General features: G+C 48.7%; 1 protein-coding gene across 6 annotated transcripts in view; it reads left to right on the plus strand.

Moving 5' to 3' along the window:
• ece2b (endothelin converting enzyme 2b) overlaps nt 1-17540 on the plus strand; it is a 35102-nt gene extending 17562 nt beyond the window's left edge. For 5 of the 6 annotated variants that reach the window (XM_076975802.1, XM_076975801.1, XM_076975804.1 and 2 more), the window contains 18 exons: nt 1276-1420; nt 1579-1794; nt 2211-2309; nt 5225-5349; nt 6357-6503; nt 6794-6856; nt 8135-8323; nt 10613-10755; nt 11521-11635; nt 11745-11855; nt 12086-12184; nt 12311-12388; nt 12671-12774; nt 12870-12980; nt 13313-13380; nt 13475-13665; nt 13754-13849; nt 14066-17540. In XM_076975802.1, the coding sequence (XP_076831917.1) occupies nt 1276-1420; nt 1579-1794; nt 2211-2309; nt 5225-5349; nt 6357-6503; nt 6794-6856; nt 8135-8323; nt 10613-10755; nt 11521-11635; nt 11745-11855; nt 12086-12184; nt 12311-12388; nt 12671-12774; nt 12870-12980; nt 13313-13380; nt 13475-13665; nt 13754-13849; nt 14066-14242 (2277 nt within the window). In that variant the 3' untranslated portion in view covers nt 14243-17540. The remainder of the gene's footprint in view (nt 1-1275; nt 1421-1578; nt 1795-2210; nt 2310-5224; nt 5350-6356; nt 6504-6793; nt 6857-8134; nt 8324-10612; nt 10756-11520; nt 11636-11744; nt 11856-12085; nt 12185-12310; nt 12389-12670; nt 12775-12869; nt 12981-13312; nt 13381-13474; nt 13666-13753; nt 13850-14065) is intronic. The other variant, XM_076975805.1, reaches the window with a different exon arrangement.
• Nucleotides 17541-17805: the final 265 nt, after the last annotated feature.

Below are 17805 nucleotides of genomic sequence, written 5' to 3' on the forward strand. Positions count from 1 at the left end.
ACTCTCCAAATGGGGAATATTAGAACGGTAGAGCGTTTCTCTCCCTTGAGCCACTGTAGGGATCTACACACCTCTGACAAGTCATTTAAATTTCTAATCCCTCACCGCGTGCCCACAGAGGCCTTTACAGGACTGGGGTTTGAGCAGCCAGAGGAGGGAAGTCATTTCTGCTGCTCATGAAAACTCCAGTAGCTCTAAATTGAACTAATGTTAAGAAATGTTCAAGGACGTTCCTGCAGAAGAGTTTGCTAGTGCTCCTGTGTTTAATCCCCATTCAGATAAAGGGAGCAAGCACTTTTGACCCTATCAAAGATCACTGGAATGTTTTTGTTTTTTTTTTTTTTTGCGTTACTGGAATAATATATGGATATTTTCGGAGTCAGGTAAGCATGTTCCGATTAGAGAGCATTCTTCTCCTTGCTCCAAAAATACCATATATGGTGAAGGTGGGGTTTCGTGCATGATCTTCTGTCGTGCAGATGACTGCCACATGCATGCTCTCACACATCTGTGGAATTGCACGTCTTTGCTCAGTATTCACACCTTTCTGTGGTCGCATGCGTTCATCCGTCTACTATGTGCTGGGTGCAGGAACGGTGATCCAGATGTGAAGTTAGGCAAGGCGCGCGATTAAGGGCTGTTGTGTTGTTGGAGCCTTTGTTCTAGGAAACATACGATTCTGCTCAGAACTTCCGCAAACAAGACTCTGCTCAGTAATTATAACTATGTGCATTCAAGACAGAGGTGTGAGTGGCGGTGTGCTATTATTGATCTGTTGCAGGTTAGGGCATAATGAGTTTTTCAGGCCTTACATTTGCATGCAAGGCTTGCAAGAGTCAACACTACAGCACTTTACAAAAAGGACAGAACAGACTTCAGTACTTTGATGGACTCAATGGACTTTTGAGATAAACTGCAGAAAAAGTTTAGAACAACCTTAGCTCCACATTTAAAACCGTTGTTATAGTTTTGTATTTGCCACAGAAAACATTTGTTGAAGGAAACGGTGGTAAAAGTCTAATAGGACTCCATGGAGTCGATGTGTCTGAATAAGAGGAACAGATTTTCAGCACAAAGAATCCTGCTGCTGATTATATACTATGAAGCAGAACACGGCCAATTTTATTACTGACTCTTTTTAGTCTTTTAATCTTTGGCTATTAATGATCAAGCAAACCTTTACAGATGAATCACCCTGGGCACTGAGGTGGTACAACAAGAGGAATCAGTTATGATCATAGAGACGAACATTTTGTTTCTGAAATGGGTTCTCAGGTGGGCTTTCGGAGGGGCGGCATCCAGTTCTTCGGTTCGCTGGGCCGCAGGACCCAGTTGGAGGTGGTGCTGGCCGGGCTCCTCCTGGCATCTCTGCTGGCGCTGTTTGGATGTGCTCTGACACTGGGAGTCCATTACAACAGAGGTAAATTAAGTAAATAAAAAAAGTAAATTACGCCATTAAACTGTATATGAAGCACCCACAAGAGAGTATATATCCTACTAATTATGCATACCTACTTTGCTTCAAAGTAGCAAAGCTCTAGTGTGTACCACTCTAATGCTTTCCGACCTCTGCCACAGATCCGTCACGGAATGTGTGTTTGACGGAGGCATGTGTGACGGTGGCCAGTAAGATCGTGGAGTCTCTGGACCGCAACATCGACCCGTGTCAAGACTTCTACCAGTACGCTTGCGGGGGCTGGATCCGCAAGAACCCCCTCCCCGATGGCCGTTCACGCTGGAGCACCTTCAACAGCATCTGGGACCAGAACCAGGCTGTGCTTAAACACCTGCTTGGTGAGAGGCAACCCTGGCCCACACACACACACACACACACACACACACACACACACACACACACACACACACACACACACACACAGCCCTGTACGCCTTCAGTTTTCCCCTTCTTACCAGCGTACCTCAGGGTGCATTCGTGAATATGCAATCGCATTTTGTTTGTACAGGAAAATAAAAATAACTGGGCTAACATTTAATCATTTTTTCATTGTACGCATCAGAGCATATAACAAGTAAATATAGCACTTCTGAATTCAAAATTACCTTCTAATATCCTGCCATGGCTTGTAATGAATGCTGTAATGTATTGATTTTGAAGCTTCAATTTGTCAAGCTGCAAGGCTAAGTTGTTAACAAAGGAAACTTTTCCAGTGGCTATTACAATCTGAAACTAACCTAATCTGTTAAAACAGTCAAGTTGTCTAATGTCCCTGGGGCCCGAGTGACAGACGCTGGCCTTGACGCCAGCAAGGAACGCACCACCGTCTCTCTCTCCCTCCACTGTTATCAGGGTACAACGCTTCTCGTGTTACCTTACCCAACCTTTCCTTCTCTCCTCCCCCTCTGTGTCTTTCTGGCTCCAGTGGGAACAGTCTCTGCACCTGGGTCTCACCTGGAATTCAAACCTGTCCATCACACTAAACCCCCTCCTCCCTCGTCCCTCCCCCTCGTCCTCCCAGTGACTCTTTATTCCCCAGTTTGCTGGAGGCTTTCTGGTTCGCTGGCCATCTTATTGAGATGTTTCTGATTAGCGCGTCAGGGTTAGCATGACTTGCATTTACGGGAACATTTAACCAGAAATATTGGGCTAACAGTGAATGTTTTTTTTCTGTTGAGGTTAGAGGGTGGAGCCAAGGTGGGCCATGTCATCCATCTACCACTGTGTGGTGGGGGGGGGGTTTATATTTGTTTTTGTGAGCAGTGTATTAATGGTGCGTTGGAAAAACTGTTAATGAATGAAAAAAAAACATTTTGATTTATAAAAGAACTGCACTGGGAACACTGGCTGAACTGGAGGGAGCTGGATGTCGGACTGGGGTGGGAGGAGACGCCAGTAGAAGCCGGCAGCTCACGGCAGCAACACGCTCCCAGAGTCATGGAGTACTTGGACGCTCATTTGCACAGGCCAGGAAACGTCAGTGGACATGCATCAGCAAAAAAAAAAAGGCTAAACTGGATCCAGCAGGATGCGATCACCATCGCAGGTGTTCGGCATGCAAACAGCGTCTCAGATGTTTGTGTGCGGTCAATGTGTTTCTGCTTTTTGCTTGGCTGAGAAGAAGGTAGACGAGATCAAACGGAGTTTGACTCATATTTTCACATTTGTAGCAGCAGTTGTGTGTAAAGGGGGCTAACTCTATTGGTCAAAGCTACCAAAGGCAGAAAGAATATATTAACGACCATTTTTTGAGACCTGGCATTGGTGGTGAAACCACTATATTTACCCCTGACGTGTCCTTAACGTTTGGCAGTAACTAGAGTTTCTTGAACTGCGTGCTTTGATGAGGTATGTAAGCGATTGTGATGGTTTCCAGCTTGGACCCAAGCCTCAGTGAGAGGGGCTGTGTGGTGCACTAACTGGGCTGTGCGACCTCTCCCTTCCCCCCCCGTCCAGCCATGACCCTGGTCCGCCTCCGGCCAGCTGCAGAGTGGTTACCACCAGTGCATTAAAGAGCAACGTGAGGTATTTTTAGATCAACAGATGGAGGAACCGTGGAACTGCAGTGTGACTGCAATGGTAGGGAGGCGTGTGAAGGGTGGGGTGAGGGTGCAGAAGAAAGGTGGAGTGTGTTGGGGGGGGGGGGCAGGTGAAAGGTGACGGAGGTTTTCTGCACCACACACCTCCTCAGATGGAGAGAGCCATACGGATGCTGTGCACCGATGTCCTCGGTCCATTATCTGCAATTATCTACGAAATGAAACGAAGCAAAAAACCCTGAAGATCCAATGAGGGCGGATTTGAATTGTGCTAAGAGCAAAGCATACAGCCCTACCCGCCCTACCCGCCCTACCCGCCCATCTGCCCTACCCGCCCATCTGCCCTACCCGCCCATCTGCCCTACCCGCCCATCTGCCCCCCTGCCCTACCCGACCCATACAGCCCTACCCGCCCCATACAGCCCTACCCGCCCCATACAGCCCTACCCGCCCCATACAGCCCTACCCGCCCTATCTGCCCCCGTGCCCTACCCGCCCTATCTGCCCCCGTGCCCTACCCGCCCTATCTGCCCCCCTGCCCCATCTGCCCCCGTGCCCTATCTGCCCCCGTGCCCTATCTGCCCCCGTGCCCTATCTGCCCCCGTGCCCTATCTGCCCCCGTGCCCTATCTGCCCCCGTGCCCTATCTGCCCCCGTGCCCTATCTGCCCCCGTGCCCTATCCGCCCCCGTGCCCTACCCGCCCTACCCGCCCCCGTGCCTCCTGCACCTCCCCACTCCCAGCTTCTGTGGGCCATACTTACTGGTTGGTAATTGGACCGCCGCTGTGCGCCTGCAAATTTATTACGGGAATATTTCTGCCTTCTGCAGCTTAATGGGATTATGCTGAAGGACAGAAGAGAGCGGAGATGGTGGAAAGGAACAGCTGCCGTCAGCCTGGCACTCTTTGTTCTGTCTTTCTGCTATTCACACACACACACACACACACACACACACACACACACACACACACACACACACACACACACACACACACACACACACACACACACACAACACTGATACAAGTTAAGGTCATTTCTCACAGTTCAAAGGAGCCCTCGTCACGACAGAAGCACTTGGAGGAGATGAAGTGGCAGTGCTGGCACCAGAGCTCACGCCGTTCTTCACCGGAATGAGCTTGGATCCCGTCCCACACCACCACCACCACCTTTACAGCAGGCCAGAGTGCTGCCGGGGGGCTACCACGCATGGAGAAACCGTATCGGCTGACTTGGCTTGCTGGTTTGGATGTGCAGTGCGGCCTGAATGGAGTGCAGTGCTCAATTACAGCACGTTAAGTAGACGAGTGAGCCATTCTCCCTGCAGAGACCAGGAGCCAATCGAAGGCCTTGTAGCAGTCAGCTGGCCAGAGAAGGGGAAGGGTCACGGCACTGCCGCTCTTCACCCTTCCAACCAGAGTTCTCTCGCCCCTTAGCCCCACCCCTTAACCCCGCCCCTGCCCTGCTTGTGCACATCAAGGCCTTTAAATCAGGTCATTTCTTCTCTCCAGGTTCTCTCTCCCTCTCTGTCTTTTTTCTCTTCATTTCTTGGCTCTCACCCACCCATCTCTCACACTGGCTGTAGTACACGTAACTCCATTCACGATGGGCATTGAAGCTTTGGGATATGATGTGGTGTCGAGCCACTGGGATCTGTGCCCTTGTGTCCTGCTTTAACACCACCACACCCGGGATGGAATAATAATGTCCGCCTCTCCTCCTGCCTCTAGAGAATGGCACCTTTAACTCGAGCAGCGAGGCGGAGAAGAAGGCGCAGTTTTACTACCTGTCCTGTCTGAACGAGCAACGCATCGAGGAGCTGGGAGCCCAACCACTCGTCGACCTCATCACTAAGGTGAGACTCGCTCTGTCGCCCCCTTTTGGTGTGGAGGGCTCATGAATCAGCAGCCTTCAACCAGACAAGTAGTGTTTTGATTTGCACAGGGCCACTTGGCAAAAGGCTTCTTGCTTTGCTTTGCCAGTAAGAAGATGCATTTCTCTTGGTGCCCTTTTTAATCGCGACAGTCTCGTTGCCTGGGGGTTTATTTCACACAACAGGTAATTAGCGCAGATGAAAACGACCTTGTTAATGGTCCCTTGCTGCCCAGTTTCTTTTGCAAGCCTTTGAAGTTCAAAACGCGCGTATCGTAATTTGACTTTTGCATTAGGAAGTATGTGCCTTGTGGCGCCCTGCTGTGTGCTGTTACAGCAGGGTAATGGCAGGGTTTCTCTGTGGCCCTGTCCTCACCTGTGCTGAAAGTGCAGAACTTTAGTCAGGCATTTTTACACTGGTCCTCTAAAGCATGCAGCTTATGGGAACGGGAACCACAGTGTCAAACATGGCCTGGCTGGGTGTCCAGTTGAAAGCCTTCGCCACACACATGGCTGCTGTCTGCTGGAGAAAAATGATTGCTTAGAGGAGGGAGAGGAAGAAAGCAGTGACTGCTGTTGAGAAACGTCCAGAACACACACACACACACACACACACACACACACACACTCATATGCATGGGTACCCTCTCTCTGTTTGACTGGCTGTGTTGCACCCAATCTGGTCTTTCACTGCCTTGAGCAGAGGCACAAAAACAAACCTCTCTGAGCCAGGCACTGTCCTTCCAATCCGGGATTAGCACAGCACAGCTGGGCTCTCTGTCTGCTTCAAGGCACAAGGCTATGCAGGCCTTGATTTTGTGTGTGTGTGTGTGTGTGTGTGTGTGTGTGTGTGTGTGTGTGTGTGTGTGTGTGTGTGTGTGTGTGTGTGTGTGTGTGTGTGTGTGCGTGTGTGTGTGTGTGTGTGCGTGTGTGTGCGTGTGTGTGCGTGTGTGTGTGTGTGTGTGTGTGTGTTCGTTCGTGTGTGTTCAGACAGGGGGCTGGAACATCACCGAGCCCTGGGACAAAGATAACTTCATGGAGGTTCTGAAGACCGTGTCCGGGCCGTACCGAGCTCAGCCCTTCTTCACGGTGGGCGTCAGCGTGGACCCCAAGAACTCCAACAGCAATGTTATTCAGGTGCACATTGGACCGACCCATCGCTTGCATGCAGAACACAGTTCTCCCGGGTTCTGATACTCGGGGGTTGCGACTACCGTGTCGGTGTGATAGCAGAGGGAGGACGCTAAACTACGGACTGGATCACAGGGGACCTGGAGCATGACAGCTCAATAATATACAAGATGGCCATTCTCTGATGCTTCTCTATGTAGCGTTCAGTGCTGTGCTGAATGCTCTACCACTAACCTCATGTGCGCTCTCACAAACTCAACGCTCTCGTTTCTTGCATTTGCTCACTGTCTTCCCAGGTGGACCAATCCGGACTCTTCCTACCCTCTCGGGACTATTACCTCAACAAGACTAATGAGAAGGTAACAAGCCCGATTTGCCTCGTTAAGTGTACCATCAGCAACACCTTCATTAGCATACCCTAATTTGTGCAGCAGTACTGGTGTACCCTCATTGAGGAACCACCAGCCTGTTCTGGACCTGCTTCTCACCGTTTCAGTGGAACGCAACTGCAGACATCTACCGACAGAGGCGGGGCATCCTGGCTAACACATTTGCATATGGGCATTACCATATTGCATATGTAATGTTGTTGTTGGCTCTGAACAGCTGGCAGCTGGTGTTCGACACTGCATTGGATGGCTTTGGCTAAGTTTACAAACACTGGCCAAAGTGTTTGTTTTAATACGGCACATGTTCCATATGGATGGTAAACATTACTGCATAAGCCGTAATAGACTAGTTTTTTTTAATGAACTAAAATTAACCTAAGGACAGCCAATAGGTCTCCTTAAATCATGGGACCTGCTCTATGAATTATTCATCCAGAAGACCCAAGCATAATGTCAGATACAGTGAGGGAACAAAATGTTAGTTATGTTAAATAGATATTCAGCAAAACTCCAGTATACAGTCACTCTCCTTGGTAGAAGCAGCACCCATGTGACTGCATCAAATTGGTCCAGGCACTGCTGTATTGTTGGAATGGAAGACGAGCGTATCGCCACGTGGGCGTCGTGTGGGCTGTGCACGCTGGCAGGGCCCGTCTTCCCAGACCAGCTCGTCCGCTTTTGTGTTTCTGCCTTTAGCGTCTCTGCGAGCCTGCATGACGACAGCAGGGGCCGCCGGGATGATGAAGGTTCGTGTAGGGGTGCAGGCTGGATCGAGGTGCCCTACGGAGGGCGTAGAGGTTCGTGTAGGGGTGCAGGCTGGATCGAGGTGCCCTACGGAGGGCGTAGAGGTTCGTGTAGGGGTGCAGGCTGGATCGAGGTGCCCTACGGAGGGTATTGAGGTTCGTGTAGGGGTGCAGTCTGGATTGAGGTTCCCTACGGAGGACATTGAGGTTCGTGTAGGGCTGCAGGCTGGATCGAGGTGCCCTACGGAGGACATTGAGGTTTGTGTAGGGGTGCAGTCTGGATCGAGGTGCCCTACGGAGGGCGTAGAGGTTTGTGTAGGGGTGCAGTCTGGATTGAGGTGCCCTACGGAGGGCGTAGAGGTTCATGCAAAGGCATAAATGGATGGACAATCTGCATCTTTTTAGTTACTGAGGGTTAAGGGCAGAATTAGGAGTAAAACAATTTTGTTAAATACTGGATCCATGTCAAATGCAGATGTTCTGACGCTGTGGCTGTGTGTTTAAGGTATTGAAGGCCTATTTGGATTACATGGTGGAGCTGGGCTTGTTGCTAGGAGGCGATAAGAACTCCACCCTCAGCCAGATGCAGCAGATCCTGGACTTCGAGACGGCTCTGGCCAACATCACGGTTCCCCAGGATGAGCGCAGGGATGAGGAGAAGCTCTACCACAAGATCACCATCACGGAGCTGCAGGTGCGCCGGGTGGGGCTCCACCGTGGTCTGTGCGAGAACAGAGGAGAACGGAGAACAGACGTCCCTGTTTATGAGTAATGAGAGAGTAAACTCGGTCTCTCTCACCTATGATTGGTTATCTAGAGAGAGACGTGCTGTCCCCGTCTCATTCAGTATTCCGTCCTTTCACGGCTTCTCCGTTGTTCACACCAGCCTCTGTTTACGCTGTTGTTTCCAGCTTCTTGGGTAACGCGTCTCCTTTTGTATCGCTTTGTTATTTGCAATTTGCAAATTTGTGTTCAATTACATTGTGTTCGTTATTTGCAGTAATTGTGTTCAATTACACCAGACCTTTTTGTTTTGTAGAAGCCTGCAACTGCTATGGCAACAGTTGCTAAGCAACAAATGTTTTATTAATTTATATATCTTGTATTTAATGGAGCTTATTTTATTCGGTTCACTTTCCCTTGGTGTCTGAGGATCACTCTATCAATGACTGAGGGGGCTTTCGGGTGGTTCTTAACTGTCTTTGCTGTGTTCGTTAACACCTCGAATAAAGCAAGGTTTTCAAAGATGGCAGCTTTACCCTGGTGTACGGTGGCTTGTGACCGTGTGTGTAAAACTGCCTGAAGAGGCTGCGTCGCTGAAGCACTGACGTTTGTCCAAACCTTAAACGTTCTGAACAGGGGTCGCGTTCCCACATCTGCATTGTTTCGAATCGGTCCATGATCTGATTACTTTGGGTTTCAGCAGCTTGCACCATGTCACACTTGGGAATGAAAATTAAATTTTTCACTGGAATTGTCAAAAGAAAAGAAAATGGCATTCTTTAATTTAATGGCCTGATTTAAATCTCTTGAAGCTTGAAGTATATTACTGTGCCTCTGTTCATTTACATGCTACGATCAATGTTCTCTTTTCCTATAAATGTTCATTAATGCATCGTGCGAGACAGAACTTCCCTACACTTCAGTGGTCTTTGAAGGGCCCCTCCTTGTCGTCTTGCCATCATCTTATACTCCATATACAACTTTCAGATGAATATTAAGATAAGAAGTTTTTGCCTTTTCCAACTGCACATTTTCTCTCGTACTTCATGAAAAGCCAAAGAGCCTCACAGCCTTATCGGAGGTATGTTTACATCTTTGGCTGAGTGCCGGCCTCCACTTGACCTCTGACCTCTGTGGACGCCTGTGTGTCCTGGTGCGCCCGAGTGTTTCTGTTGTCCAGCTGGCCACGCGTGTTTAACTCTGGAGCTCATGTTCTGTCTCCTGCCCTTCCGTATCCAGCCGCGTGTGGTTTGCATTTCTCTGTGCTCATGTATTGCCTGAATGAGACCCATAATCCTCTGCCTTATTAACTTTATTAGGAGACATATTTTCTTCTGTCACCCTATGGGAAAAGCAAATAGCTGTCTTATTTTTATCACAGCATTATCTCCCTCTTCATCGTGCAAGGGATATAAATGTGTGAGTGTGTGTGTGCGCGTTTTAAGATGGGGGTTTCAGTGTAATATACCCCAAGGTCCGGGCAGCTGGAATTGCGTCTAGCCCTCTGGAATGCAAACATGGTGGTGTGTGTGTGTGTGTGTGTGTGTGTGTGTGTGTGTGTGTGTGTGTGTGCGTGTGTGCTTGTTTGTCTTTGGGGGTGTATGTTGTCTGTGAGGATCTGCACATGCCTGCTGTATCCTTGATACCTTGGCTGCTCGTATATGATGATCTCACCGATAAGCAGAATAACAGGGAGATCTTGTCTTCAACCATCTTATTCTGACAGCCCCTTAAAGCTGCTCTTCACCCAGCGCTCTTGAGAGAATGAACCGTTTGCCTTCGCTTTTGTCAGGTAAAAACCTGAGCTAAATCCTCCAACCCCCCCCACCCCCCCCAAGCCATGAATGGTGCCATGAACGTCGGATTAAGATGGCTCCACAGATCGTTCCTGTGTCTAGCTCGTAGCTGCGTTTCTTGTTCACTCTCTCTCCACCACACCATTCCAGAATGTTCTCTCCACAGCAGCCGAGTAACAGGCTGTGTTAACAGCGCTCCCTTACCCTCTGCTGAGCTCTTCGGCTTGTTGAATATTTCGTCCACAGCTGCAAGACAGAGATATGTGGCACTTTTATTCTTTCAATGACCTCCAATTCTTTTTTTTTTTTTTATTATATTTTTTTATAAAGGCTGACTCAATTTATGGACGATTATGAATAAATGCCACTGGAGAGAACTTGGGAAGAATTAATTTGCATAATGCCAAGCCACGCCCCCTTTAGCATTGTGTCCTCATTAATAATGTCAGCACTTCTATCTTTAGGCACTTGCCCCTGCTGTGGATTGGCTGGATTACCTGACATTTGCCCTTTCTCCTCTGGAGCTGAACGACACTGAACCGGTGGTTGTATACGCCAGGGAATACCTGCAGCAGGTCTCGGACCTCATCAACAAGACTGATCGCAAGTATGTACCACCCTGGCCCAGCAGGCAGTGGGGTCTGACTATGTGAATGAGGGTAGACCCGGGGCTCAGAACACCAGTGACTGATTGGTCAAGTTTGATGCAGGACTGTATTGTCCACCCATTAGCTCCTCCCCCTGCAGTGTGTTTTATAGCAACACTACAGCATTAGCTCCTCCCCCTGCTTTTATAGCGACCCTACAGCGTTAGCTCCTCCCCCTGCAGTGTGCTTTATAGCGACACTACAGCGTTAGCTCCTCCCCCTGGAGTGTGCTTTATAACGACACTACAGCGTTAGCTCCTCCCCCTGCAGTGTGCTTTATAGCGACATAGCCCCTCCCCCTGCAGTGTGCTTTATAGCGACATAGCCCCTCCCCCTGCAGTGTGCTTTATAGCGACATAGCCCCTCCCCCTGCAGTGTGCTTTATAGCGACATAGCCCCTCCCCCTGCAGTGTGCTTTATAGCGACATAGCCCCTCCCCCTGCAGTGTGCTTTATAGCGACACTACAGCCTTAGCCCCTCCCCTTGCAGTGTGCTTTGGTACAGGTCTCATTCACATGTTTTTATGTAAGCATGCACATTCTCTTTTCTCTTTCCCATAAAATACTACTATACTACTACTACAACATACTAAATATGTAATCCTGGTCTCGTTCTCTTCTTTCGTTATCACTTGGGCTTTGTCCGTCTGCATGCTGACTAACGCACTCACGTTCTCTCTCTCTCTCTCTCTCTCTCTCTCTCTCTCTCTCTCTCCTCTCACATAGTCTGCTGAATAACTACATGATGTGGAATCTGGTGCAGAAAGGCGCCTCCAGCCTTGACCAGCGCTTTGAGAACGCCCAGGACAAACTACTGGAGAGTCTCTATGGCACCAAGAAGGTGAACAGTTATGTGGATCTGTGAGACGACTAAGGAGCGAAGCATGAAGCGTTTTACATCTCTGCCAATGAGATGTTTGAATGTTCTGTATGTGTTTGTGTGTCTGTAGTCGTGTACTCCACGCTGGCAGACTTGCATTGGAAACACAGACGATACTCTGGGTTTTGCTCTGGGAGCGCTGTTTGTGAAAGCCACCTTTGACAAACACAGCAAAGAGATAGTGAGTTTTCAGCTCTGACCGTTACGACTCCACCCATTAATTTCACCTACATTTCATGTTTGTTACCCCACATCACATTATCCAGAGTGACTCTTGACTACCACCATGTGGTCGCAGTGTGAAATGCATTCCACATTACACACCAGTGTTCATCAGTGTACATCAAAACCGAACCAGGACTCCTGGCTCACGGACACCTTCAGAACTGGGCTGCTGTTCTCCCCCTGCAGGCTCAGGGCATGATCAACGAGATCCGGACCGCTTTCAAAGCCGCGCTGGACAACCTCGGCTGGATGGACGAGCAAACACGACAGGCTGCCAAAGACAAGGTCCAGGAGCCCCCCCCCCCCCCCCCCCCCCACACCCCCTGCTCAACGGGGCCACTACGCTGCATTGTTTTAGGGCTGCAAGGATAACCCGTGTCTTTTATTTATTTATCTTTCTTTTCCTTTAAGGCTGACGCCATCTATGACATGATTGGATTTCCCGACTTTATCCTGGACCCCAAGGAGCTGGATGATGTTTATGATGGGGTAGGTGAATAAATGGCCAGACTGGGCTGTGGGAGGTTTGGAGTTAATAGCCCTGCCTTCTACATACAGCCAAGATGGATGTGCATGGGGAACTTGGAGAGCAGTGGAGCGTTTGAGTCAGAGTGTGTGTGTGTGTGTGTGTGTGTGTGTGTGTGTGTGTGTGTGTGTGTGTGTGTGTGTGTGTGTGTGTGTGTGTGTGTGTGTGTGTGTGTGTGTGTGTGTGTGTGTGTGTGTGTGTGTGTGTGTGTGTGTGTGTGTGTGTGTGTGTGTGTGTTTTTCCAGTATGAGGTCTCGGAGGACAACTTCTTCCAGAACATGCTCAACTTTTACAACTTCTCAGCGCGAGTGATGGCAGACCAACTGCGCAAGCCCCCCAACAAAGACCAGTGAGTGTGTGTGTGTGACGGAGAGAGAGAGGAAGAACAGGAGCATAGCCAGGCTGGTTCTCTGATTGAGCGCTCTCTGTCTGTTAACTCTACAGGTGGAGTATGACTCCACCCACAGTAAATGCGTACTACATGCCCACAAAGAACGGCATCGTCTTTCCTGCTGGGATCCTCCAGGCACCATTCTACGCTCGGGACCATCCTAAGTGAGTGGGAGTGGGGTTTGGGGGGGGGGCTTAGTAAATAAGTATCTAAAATTCAAATGTAAACACTCTTCCACTTAGCCCAAGTGTAATTACTCAGCCCGGACATGTTTGGTGTTCAGTGTTTGCTTCTTTGCTTCTTTTGATTTGCTCTTAAGTTGTTCGTTCGTTGTGGCTCACAAGCGCCTGTGAACTTTCTGTAAACATGTGCCCGTGTCTTTATGGGTTTGGTAAGCTGCTGTTTAACCGTTCTTTGGCGTTGTGGTGGGGTGTAGGTCTTTTGTGAGGAGGAGCACATGTCAGCATCTCAGTTTGTCCGTTACTGTGTCTCACAGAGCGCTGAACTTTGGCGGCATCGGTGTGGTCATGGGGCACGAGCTTACTCATGCTTTTGACGATCAGGGTCCGTAAACGCAATCTCACACACACTCTCACACACGCACGCACACACACACACGGTAGTTGTGTTGTTGATATTTCGACTTTGCCCTGCACAGGTCGAGAATACGACAAAGATGGGAATCTTCGACCATGGTGGCAGAATTCCTCCGTGGACGCATTTAAGAATCGCACCGAATGCATGGTGGACCAGTACACCCAGTACACCATCAATGGTGAACACATAAACGGCAAACAAACCCTGGGAGAGAACATCGCAGACAACGGAGGCTTAAAGGCTGCCTACCATGTATGGCTTTGACCTCTGTGTTAAAGTGTACAAGTTTTTATCTTGTTGGTGGTTTGATTGAGGAAGTGTGAGTTCGTTGTGTTTGCAGGCCTACAGGTCCTGGGTTAGGACAAACGGGGAGGAGAAACGGCTTCCAGCGCTCAACATGACCAATGACCAGCTCTTCTTCGTGGGCTTCGCACAGGTAGGCAACCACCCCTCACCAACCACCAGCGATTAGTTCTGCATGTAGGAGGTTATAATCTCTCTTAATTTGTAATTATGGAGGTGGTATTTCACCATCTTGCCAGTGTGGAAATGAAAATCTTGTGTGGTTTTGTGGTTTATGAGACGAGTGGGAACCACGTCGAAGCTCTTGCTTCCTGTTGTGCCGGGACGCTAACGGGACGGCTCTCCGCAGGTGTGGTGCTCCGTGCGGACGCCGGAGAGCGCTCACGAGGGGCTGATGACCGACCCCCACAGCCCGCCCAAGTACCGCGTCATCGGCACGCTCTCCAACTCGCCCGAATTTGCACAGCATTTCCACTGCCCGCTGGGCTCACCCATGAACTCGGGCCACCGCTGCGAAGTTTGGTAAGGGCAGGGCAGCGCGGCGAGAAGAGCCCTACTGCCCCGCCCCCCTCCCCTCCCCCTTTCTCTTCGACCAATCAGAGCCAAACAGACGAACTGTGCCCTCTCCCAAGCACTGGACCACCTTTCTTCTTCTTAAACCTCTTCTTTCGTTTTACTTTTTTGTCATGGAATATGACTCGTTGCTAGTTCTGACGTGGCTTTGGACAGTTTGGACCAGAGGCTGGGGGACGTGCGGCAGTGTGTCTGCTAATGGTCGCCGTGTGCAGCGTTGGAACAGACTGACCTCTGACCTCTGTCCTCTCGCTCCCTATCTACGCAGCTACAGATGCCCGTAGCCGGCTGTCTTATTTATTATTGACTGCACTTCAACACGGGGGGGGGGCTGCGGTGAGGAAGAACGCTCCACTGTTTATTCCAACGCTTATGTGTCGTTTGTTTGTGTGTGTGTGTGTGTGTGTGTGTGTGTGTGTGTGTGTGTGTCATTCCCTGTTTACTGCAATCCTGGACAAGCCTCAGTGCCCAGGAAGAGAGGGAAGGAGAGAAGAAAGAGGAAAAAAAACACACCACAGTGATGTCAGAGGGAGTGCTCCCGCCTCTCTTTGACTTCACAGGAAATGTTTGGATCCCTCTGTGACCTCACAGGAAGTGCCATACAGTCTAGAGTGACCTCACAGGAAACATTAGGAAGTGGAAATGCTGAGCTTCGTCTGGGAGCCCAGAGGAAGGGAGGCGTTACCAGCGTTACAGCTTTGTTCTTCATTGAGATCTAGCTGTGAGGCTGTCGACTGAGAGCTGCTTTCATGTTATGGGTAGCCACTATTAATTTCATCCATCCTGTGTATTGTCATTATTATTCTGACATTGACAAAGTTGAAATGACGTAGTTATTTTTAACTGCTTTTTGCCAAAGAATATTTTTATGGTTGTGTGATTTTTTTTTTTTTTTTTTTTTTTGTTTGATTAATTGTCTAGGGAGTCGTTTTCCGTGGTCTATATGCATATGTAGAATCCTTCGGCTTTTCTACTATGCCCTAATCTGCTTAGTTGGTGTGTGTGTGTGTGTGTGTGTGTGTGTGTGTGTGTGTGTGTGTGTGTGTGTGTGTGTGTGTGTGTGTGTGTGTGTGTGTGTGTGTGTGTGTGTGTGTGTGTGTGTGTGTGTGTGTGTGTGTGTGTGTGTGTGTTTGCGTGCGCCTGTGAAGTGTTTGTGATCTTTGTCTCATGTTTTGATTTATGATGTCTAGTCTGCTGAGGTGATCAAACACATTACAAGCGTTTTTATTTTGCTTTGTGTAAACCACTCCGAGAGGTGAGGCTGTGTGGGGGGCCATGTGAGGGGCGGGGCGGGACCGCTCCCTGTCTAAGTGCACCCGCCCTCCTGTCTTTCTCACATGGTTGGAAAATAGAGAATGTCCATCCCAAAGCAAATTCAGTGTTTGTTTGTTTGTTTTTTTTTTTACTTTTATTCAAAGCTGCTGAAGTCTGCATGCCTCAGCCACCCGTTTAGGCGAATCCACATTTCAGAAGCCAGTTGAAGGTGTAATTGATTAAGCTTTGAGGTCTAGCCGCACTGGAAGGGGTTGGGTTTCCACTGTGCCACCGAATCGTTTGAGCCCGCATGATTTACATAGCCCCGCCCCCGCTATAACTGGTTTAGTATTAGCAGTGTTGTTTCATCACTCCGTGCTCTTCTTTGGATTCCTGCCATGGTTTGAACGGTAAACATGCGAACTAGACCTGCTTATCTGCATTACCCTTCCACTCTTGAGAAGAGGGAGAGGTTTCTGGCCTCTCTATCCGCCTTAAAGCGCACTTCTGTCCCATCCCGCGAGAGACACACTGGTGGGCTGTCTGAGGCTGCCTCGTCTCCATGACGCCCCCATCTCCGTGACATTCATGGCTCAGGTTGGCTGCTCTGTTGCTGTGGTTACCGAAACCTCAGCTGGAGAGAGGCTCCCCTTCTCTGTCTTGGGAGGGAAACATTGTGAATGTGCACAATCGTACACGTGAAACATTGGTGAATGTGCACGTCTGTACGCGTGAAACATTGGTGAATGTGTACGATCTCGTTTCTCTGTGTCATATTTGCTAAGAGAGGTTTATGGTTCATGGCTGCAGTGAGGAATTGTTTTTAATCCCTTAACTATGGACTTGCAGAAATACTACATACACATGTATATGGTTGTATTTAAGACGCAAATGGAAAGTTGAAGTGTTTAAAAGCCTTTAAATGGTATTCTCCTTTACTGATGCCTGTGTTTCGCACCAGTGTCCTTCTCAGTTCTCTTTACAAGTCAGTGGTGTCCGCCAGGAACCAGATCCAGCTTTGTTATTACCGACCAGTGAGGAAGAACCCTTGAATCTCCTGGGATTTTATTTACCGATGAACGGATAACCACACTTCAGTCATAAATCCGTGCTCGTCTGCATGTTAGATCATCTCCCCATCACAGGGGGTTTCCAACTCTGTCTCACTGATCCCAGTTCAGATTGTGTCATAAAGAAAAGTGTCCATTGCCGATTCTGTACCAGGATCTGGCCAGAATTTCATGTTTCTTTTAATGACCACACATTTAAAGGGATATTCTAGGCTAATCATAACTTAATCTTTACCCACTGTAAATCTAGGAAGCTGTATGGTTATTGGATACGCATTATACCAGCTTCTGTTCTAAAATGGCGTTCCATAAACATTTAGAATGGTGAGCCATGTAGCGAGAGCAGTTATGCTGTGGTGTTGGTAGACTTCACAAGGACAGCCTCGGAAAATGAAACCTAAAACTGAAGTTCATAGACGTGTGGGGTTTGTGCTTGTTGGGAGTGTAACTGACGTCCTTTTGGAAGAGAGTTGTTTTGTATTTTATTCGTCCCTAGTGTCCACCCCTACTTTGTGCCATGTTAAGCATATTTTCCATTGTGGTGTAAGCACACCAAGATGCATCAAATAGAGTCTGCTGTAATAGAGTTGCTTGTAATTTATGTAAACGGATTGTTACAATTAGCCCAGAATATTCCTTGACTGCCACTGTCTGTTGATTGTGTTTAATTTTTTTTTTTTCAATGTTGTGACATTATAACCTTGTTTATTTCAACTGACTTATGGTCCGTGTTATTGTGTTTTTGTACTGGTGATATTGAAACGTATGAAGTCGCACAGACTGCTTTGGACTTTGATGGACAGATGTTCCCTGTTCTGGGTTCTGTCCCCGTCTTGTCTGAGGATCCTCTGCCCGGCCAGCAGTGCAACATTCCGCCCAGAAAAGTATAAATGAAACTGAAATAAAAGCTATATATTATAAAATGTATGTCTATATATGTCTTCACTTAATGGCCGTCTCCTCGTGGCAGTGCTGTGTGAATCTGGAGGTGTGATGCCAAGTGTAGCTCTCCACAGACCACAATTCATTTAGGGGCCTCTTTGTGTATGACTAAAACCTAAAAGGCTTGGACTTCAGAATTGTCTAAATAAGGTCGAAGCTGTGCTTTGTCATGAAATTATCTACAGGGGGCCAAATTGTGTAACAAATGTACTTCAATTTGAGCAACCCTTTCTGTATGATTCAGTGTGAC

This window comes from Brachyhypopomus gauderio, chromosome 16 (genome assembly GCF_052324685.1).
Source record: "Brachyhypopomus gauderio isolate BG-103 chromosome 16, BGAUD_0.2, whole genome shotgun sequence".
In the NCBI taxonomy this organism is placed as follows: Eukaryota; Metazoa; Chordata; class Actinopteri; order Gymnotiformes; family Hypopomidae; genus Brachyhypopomus; species Brachyhypopomus gauderio.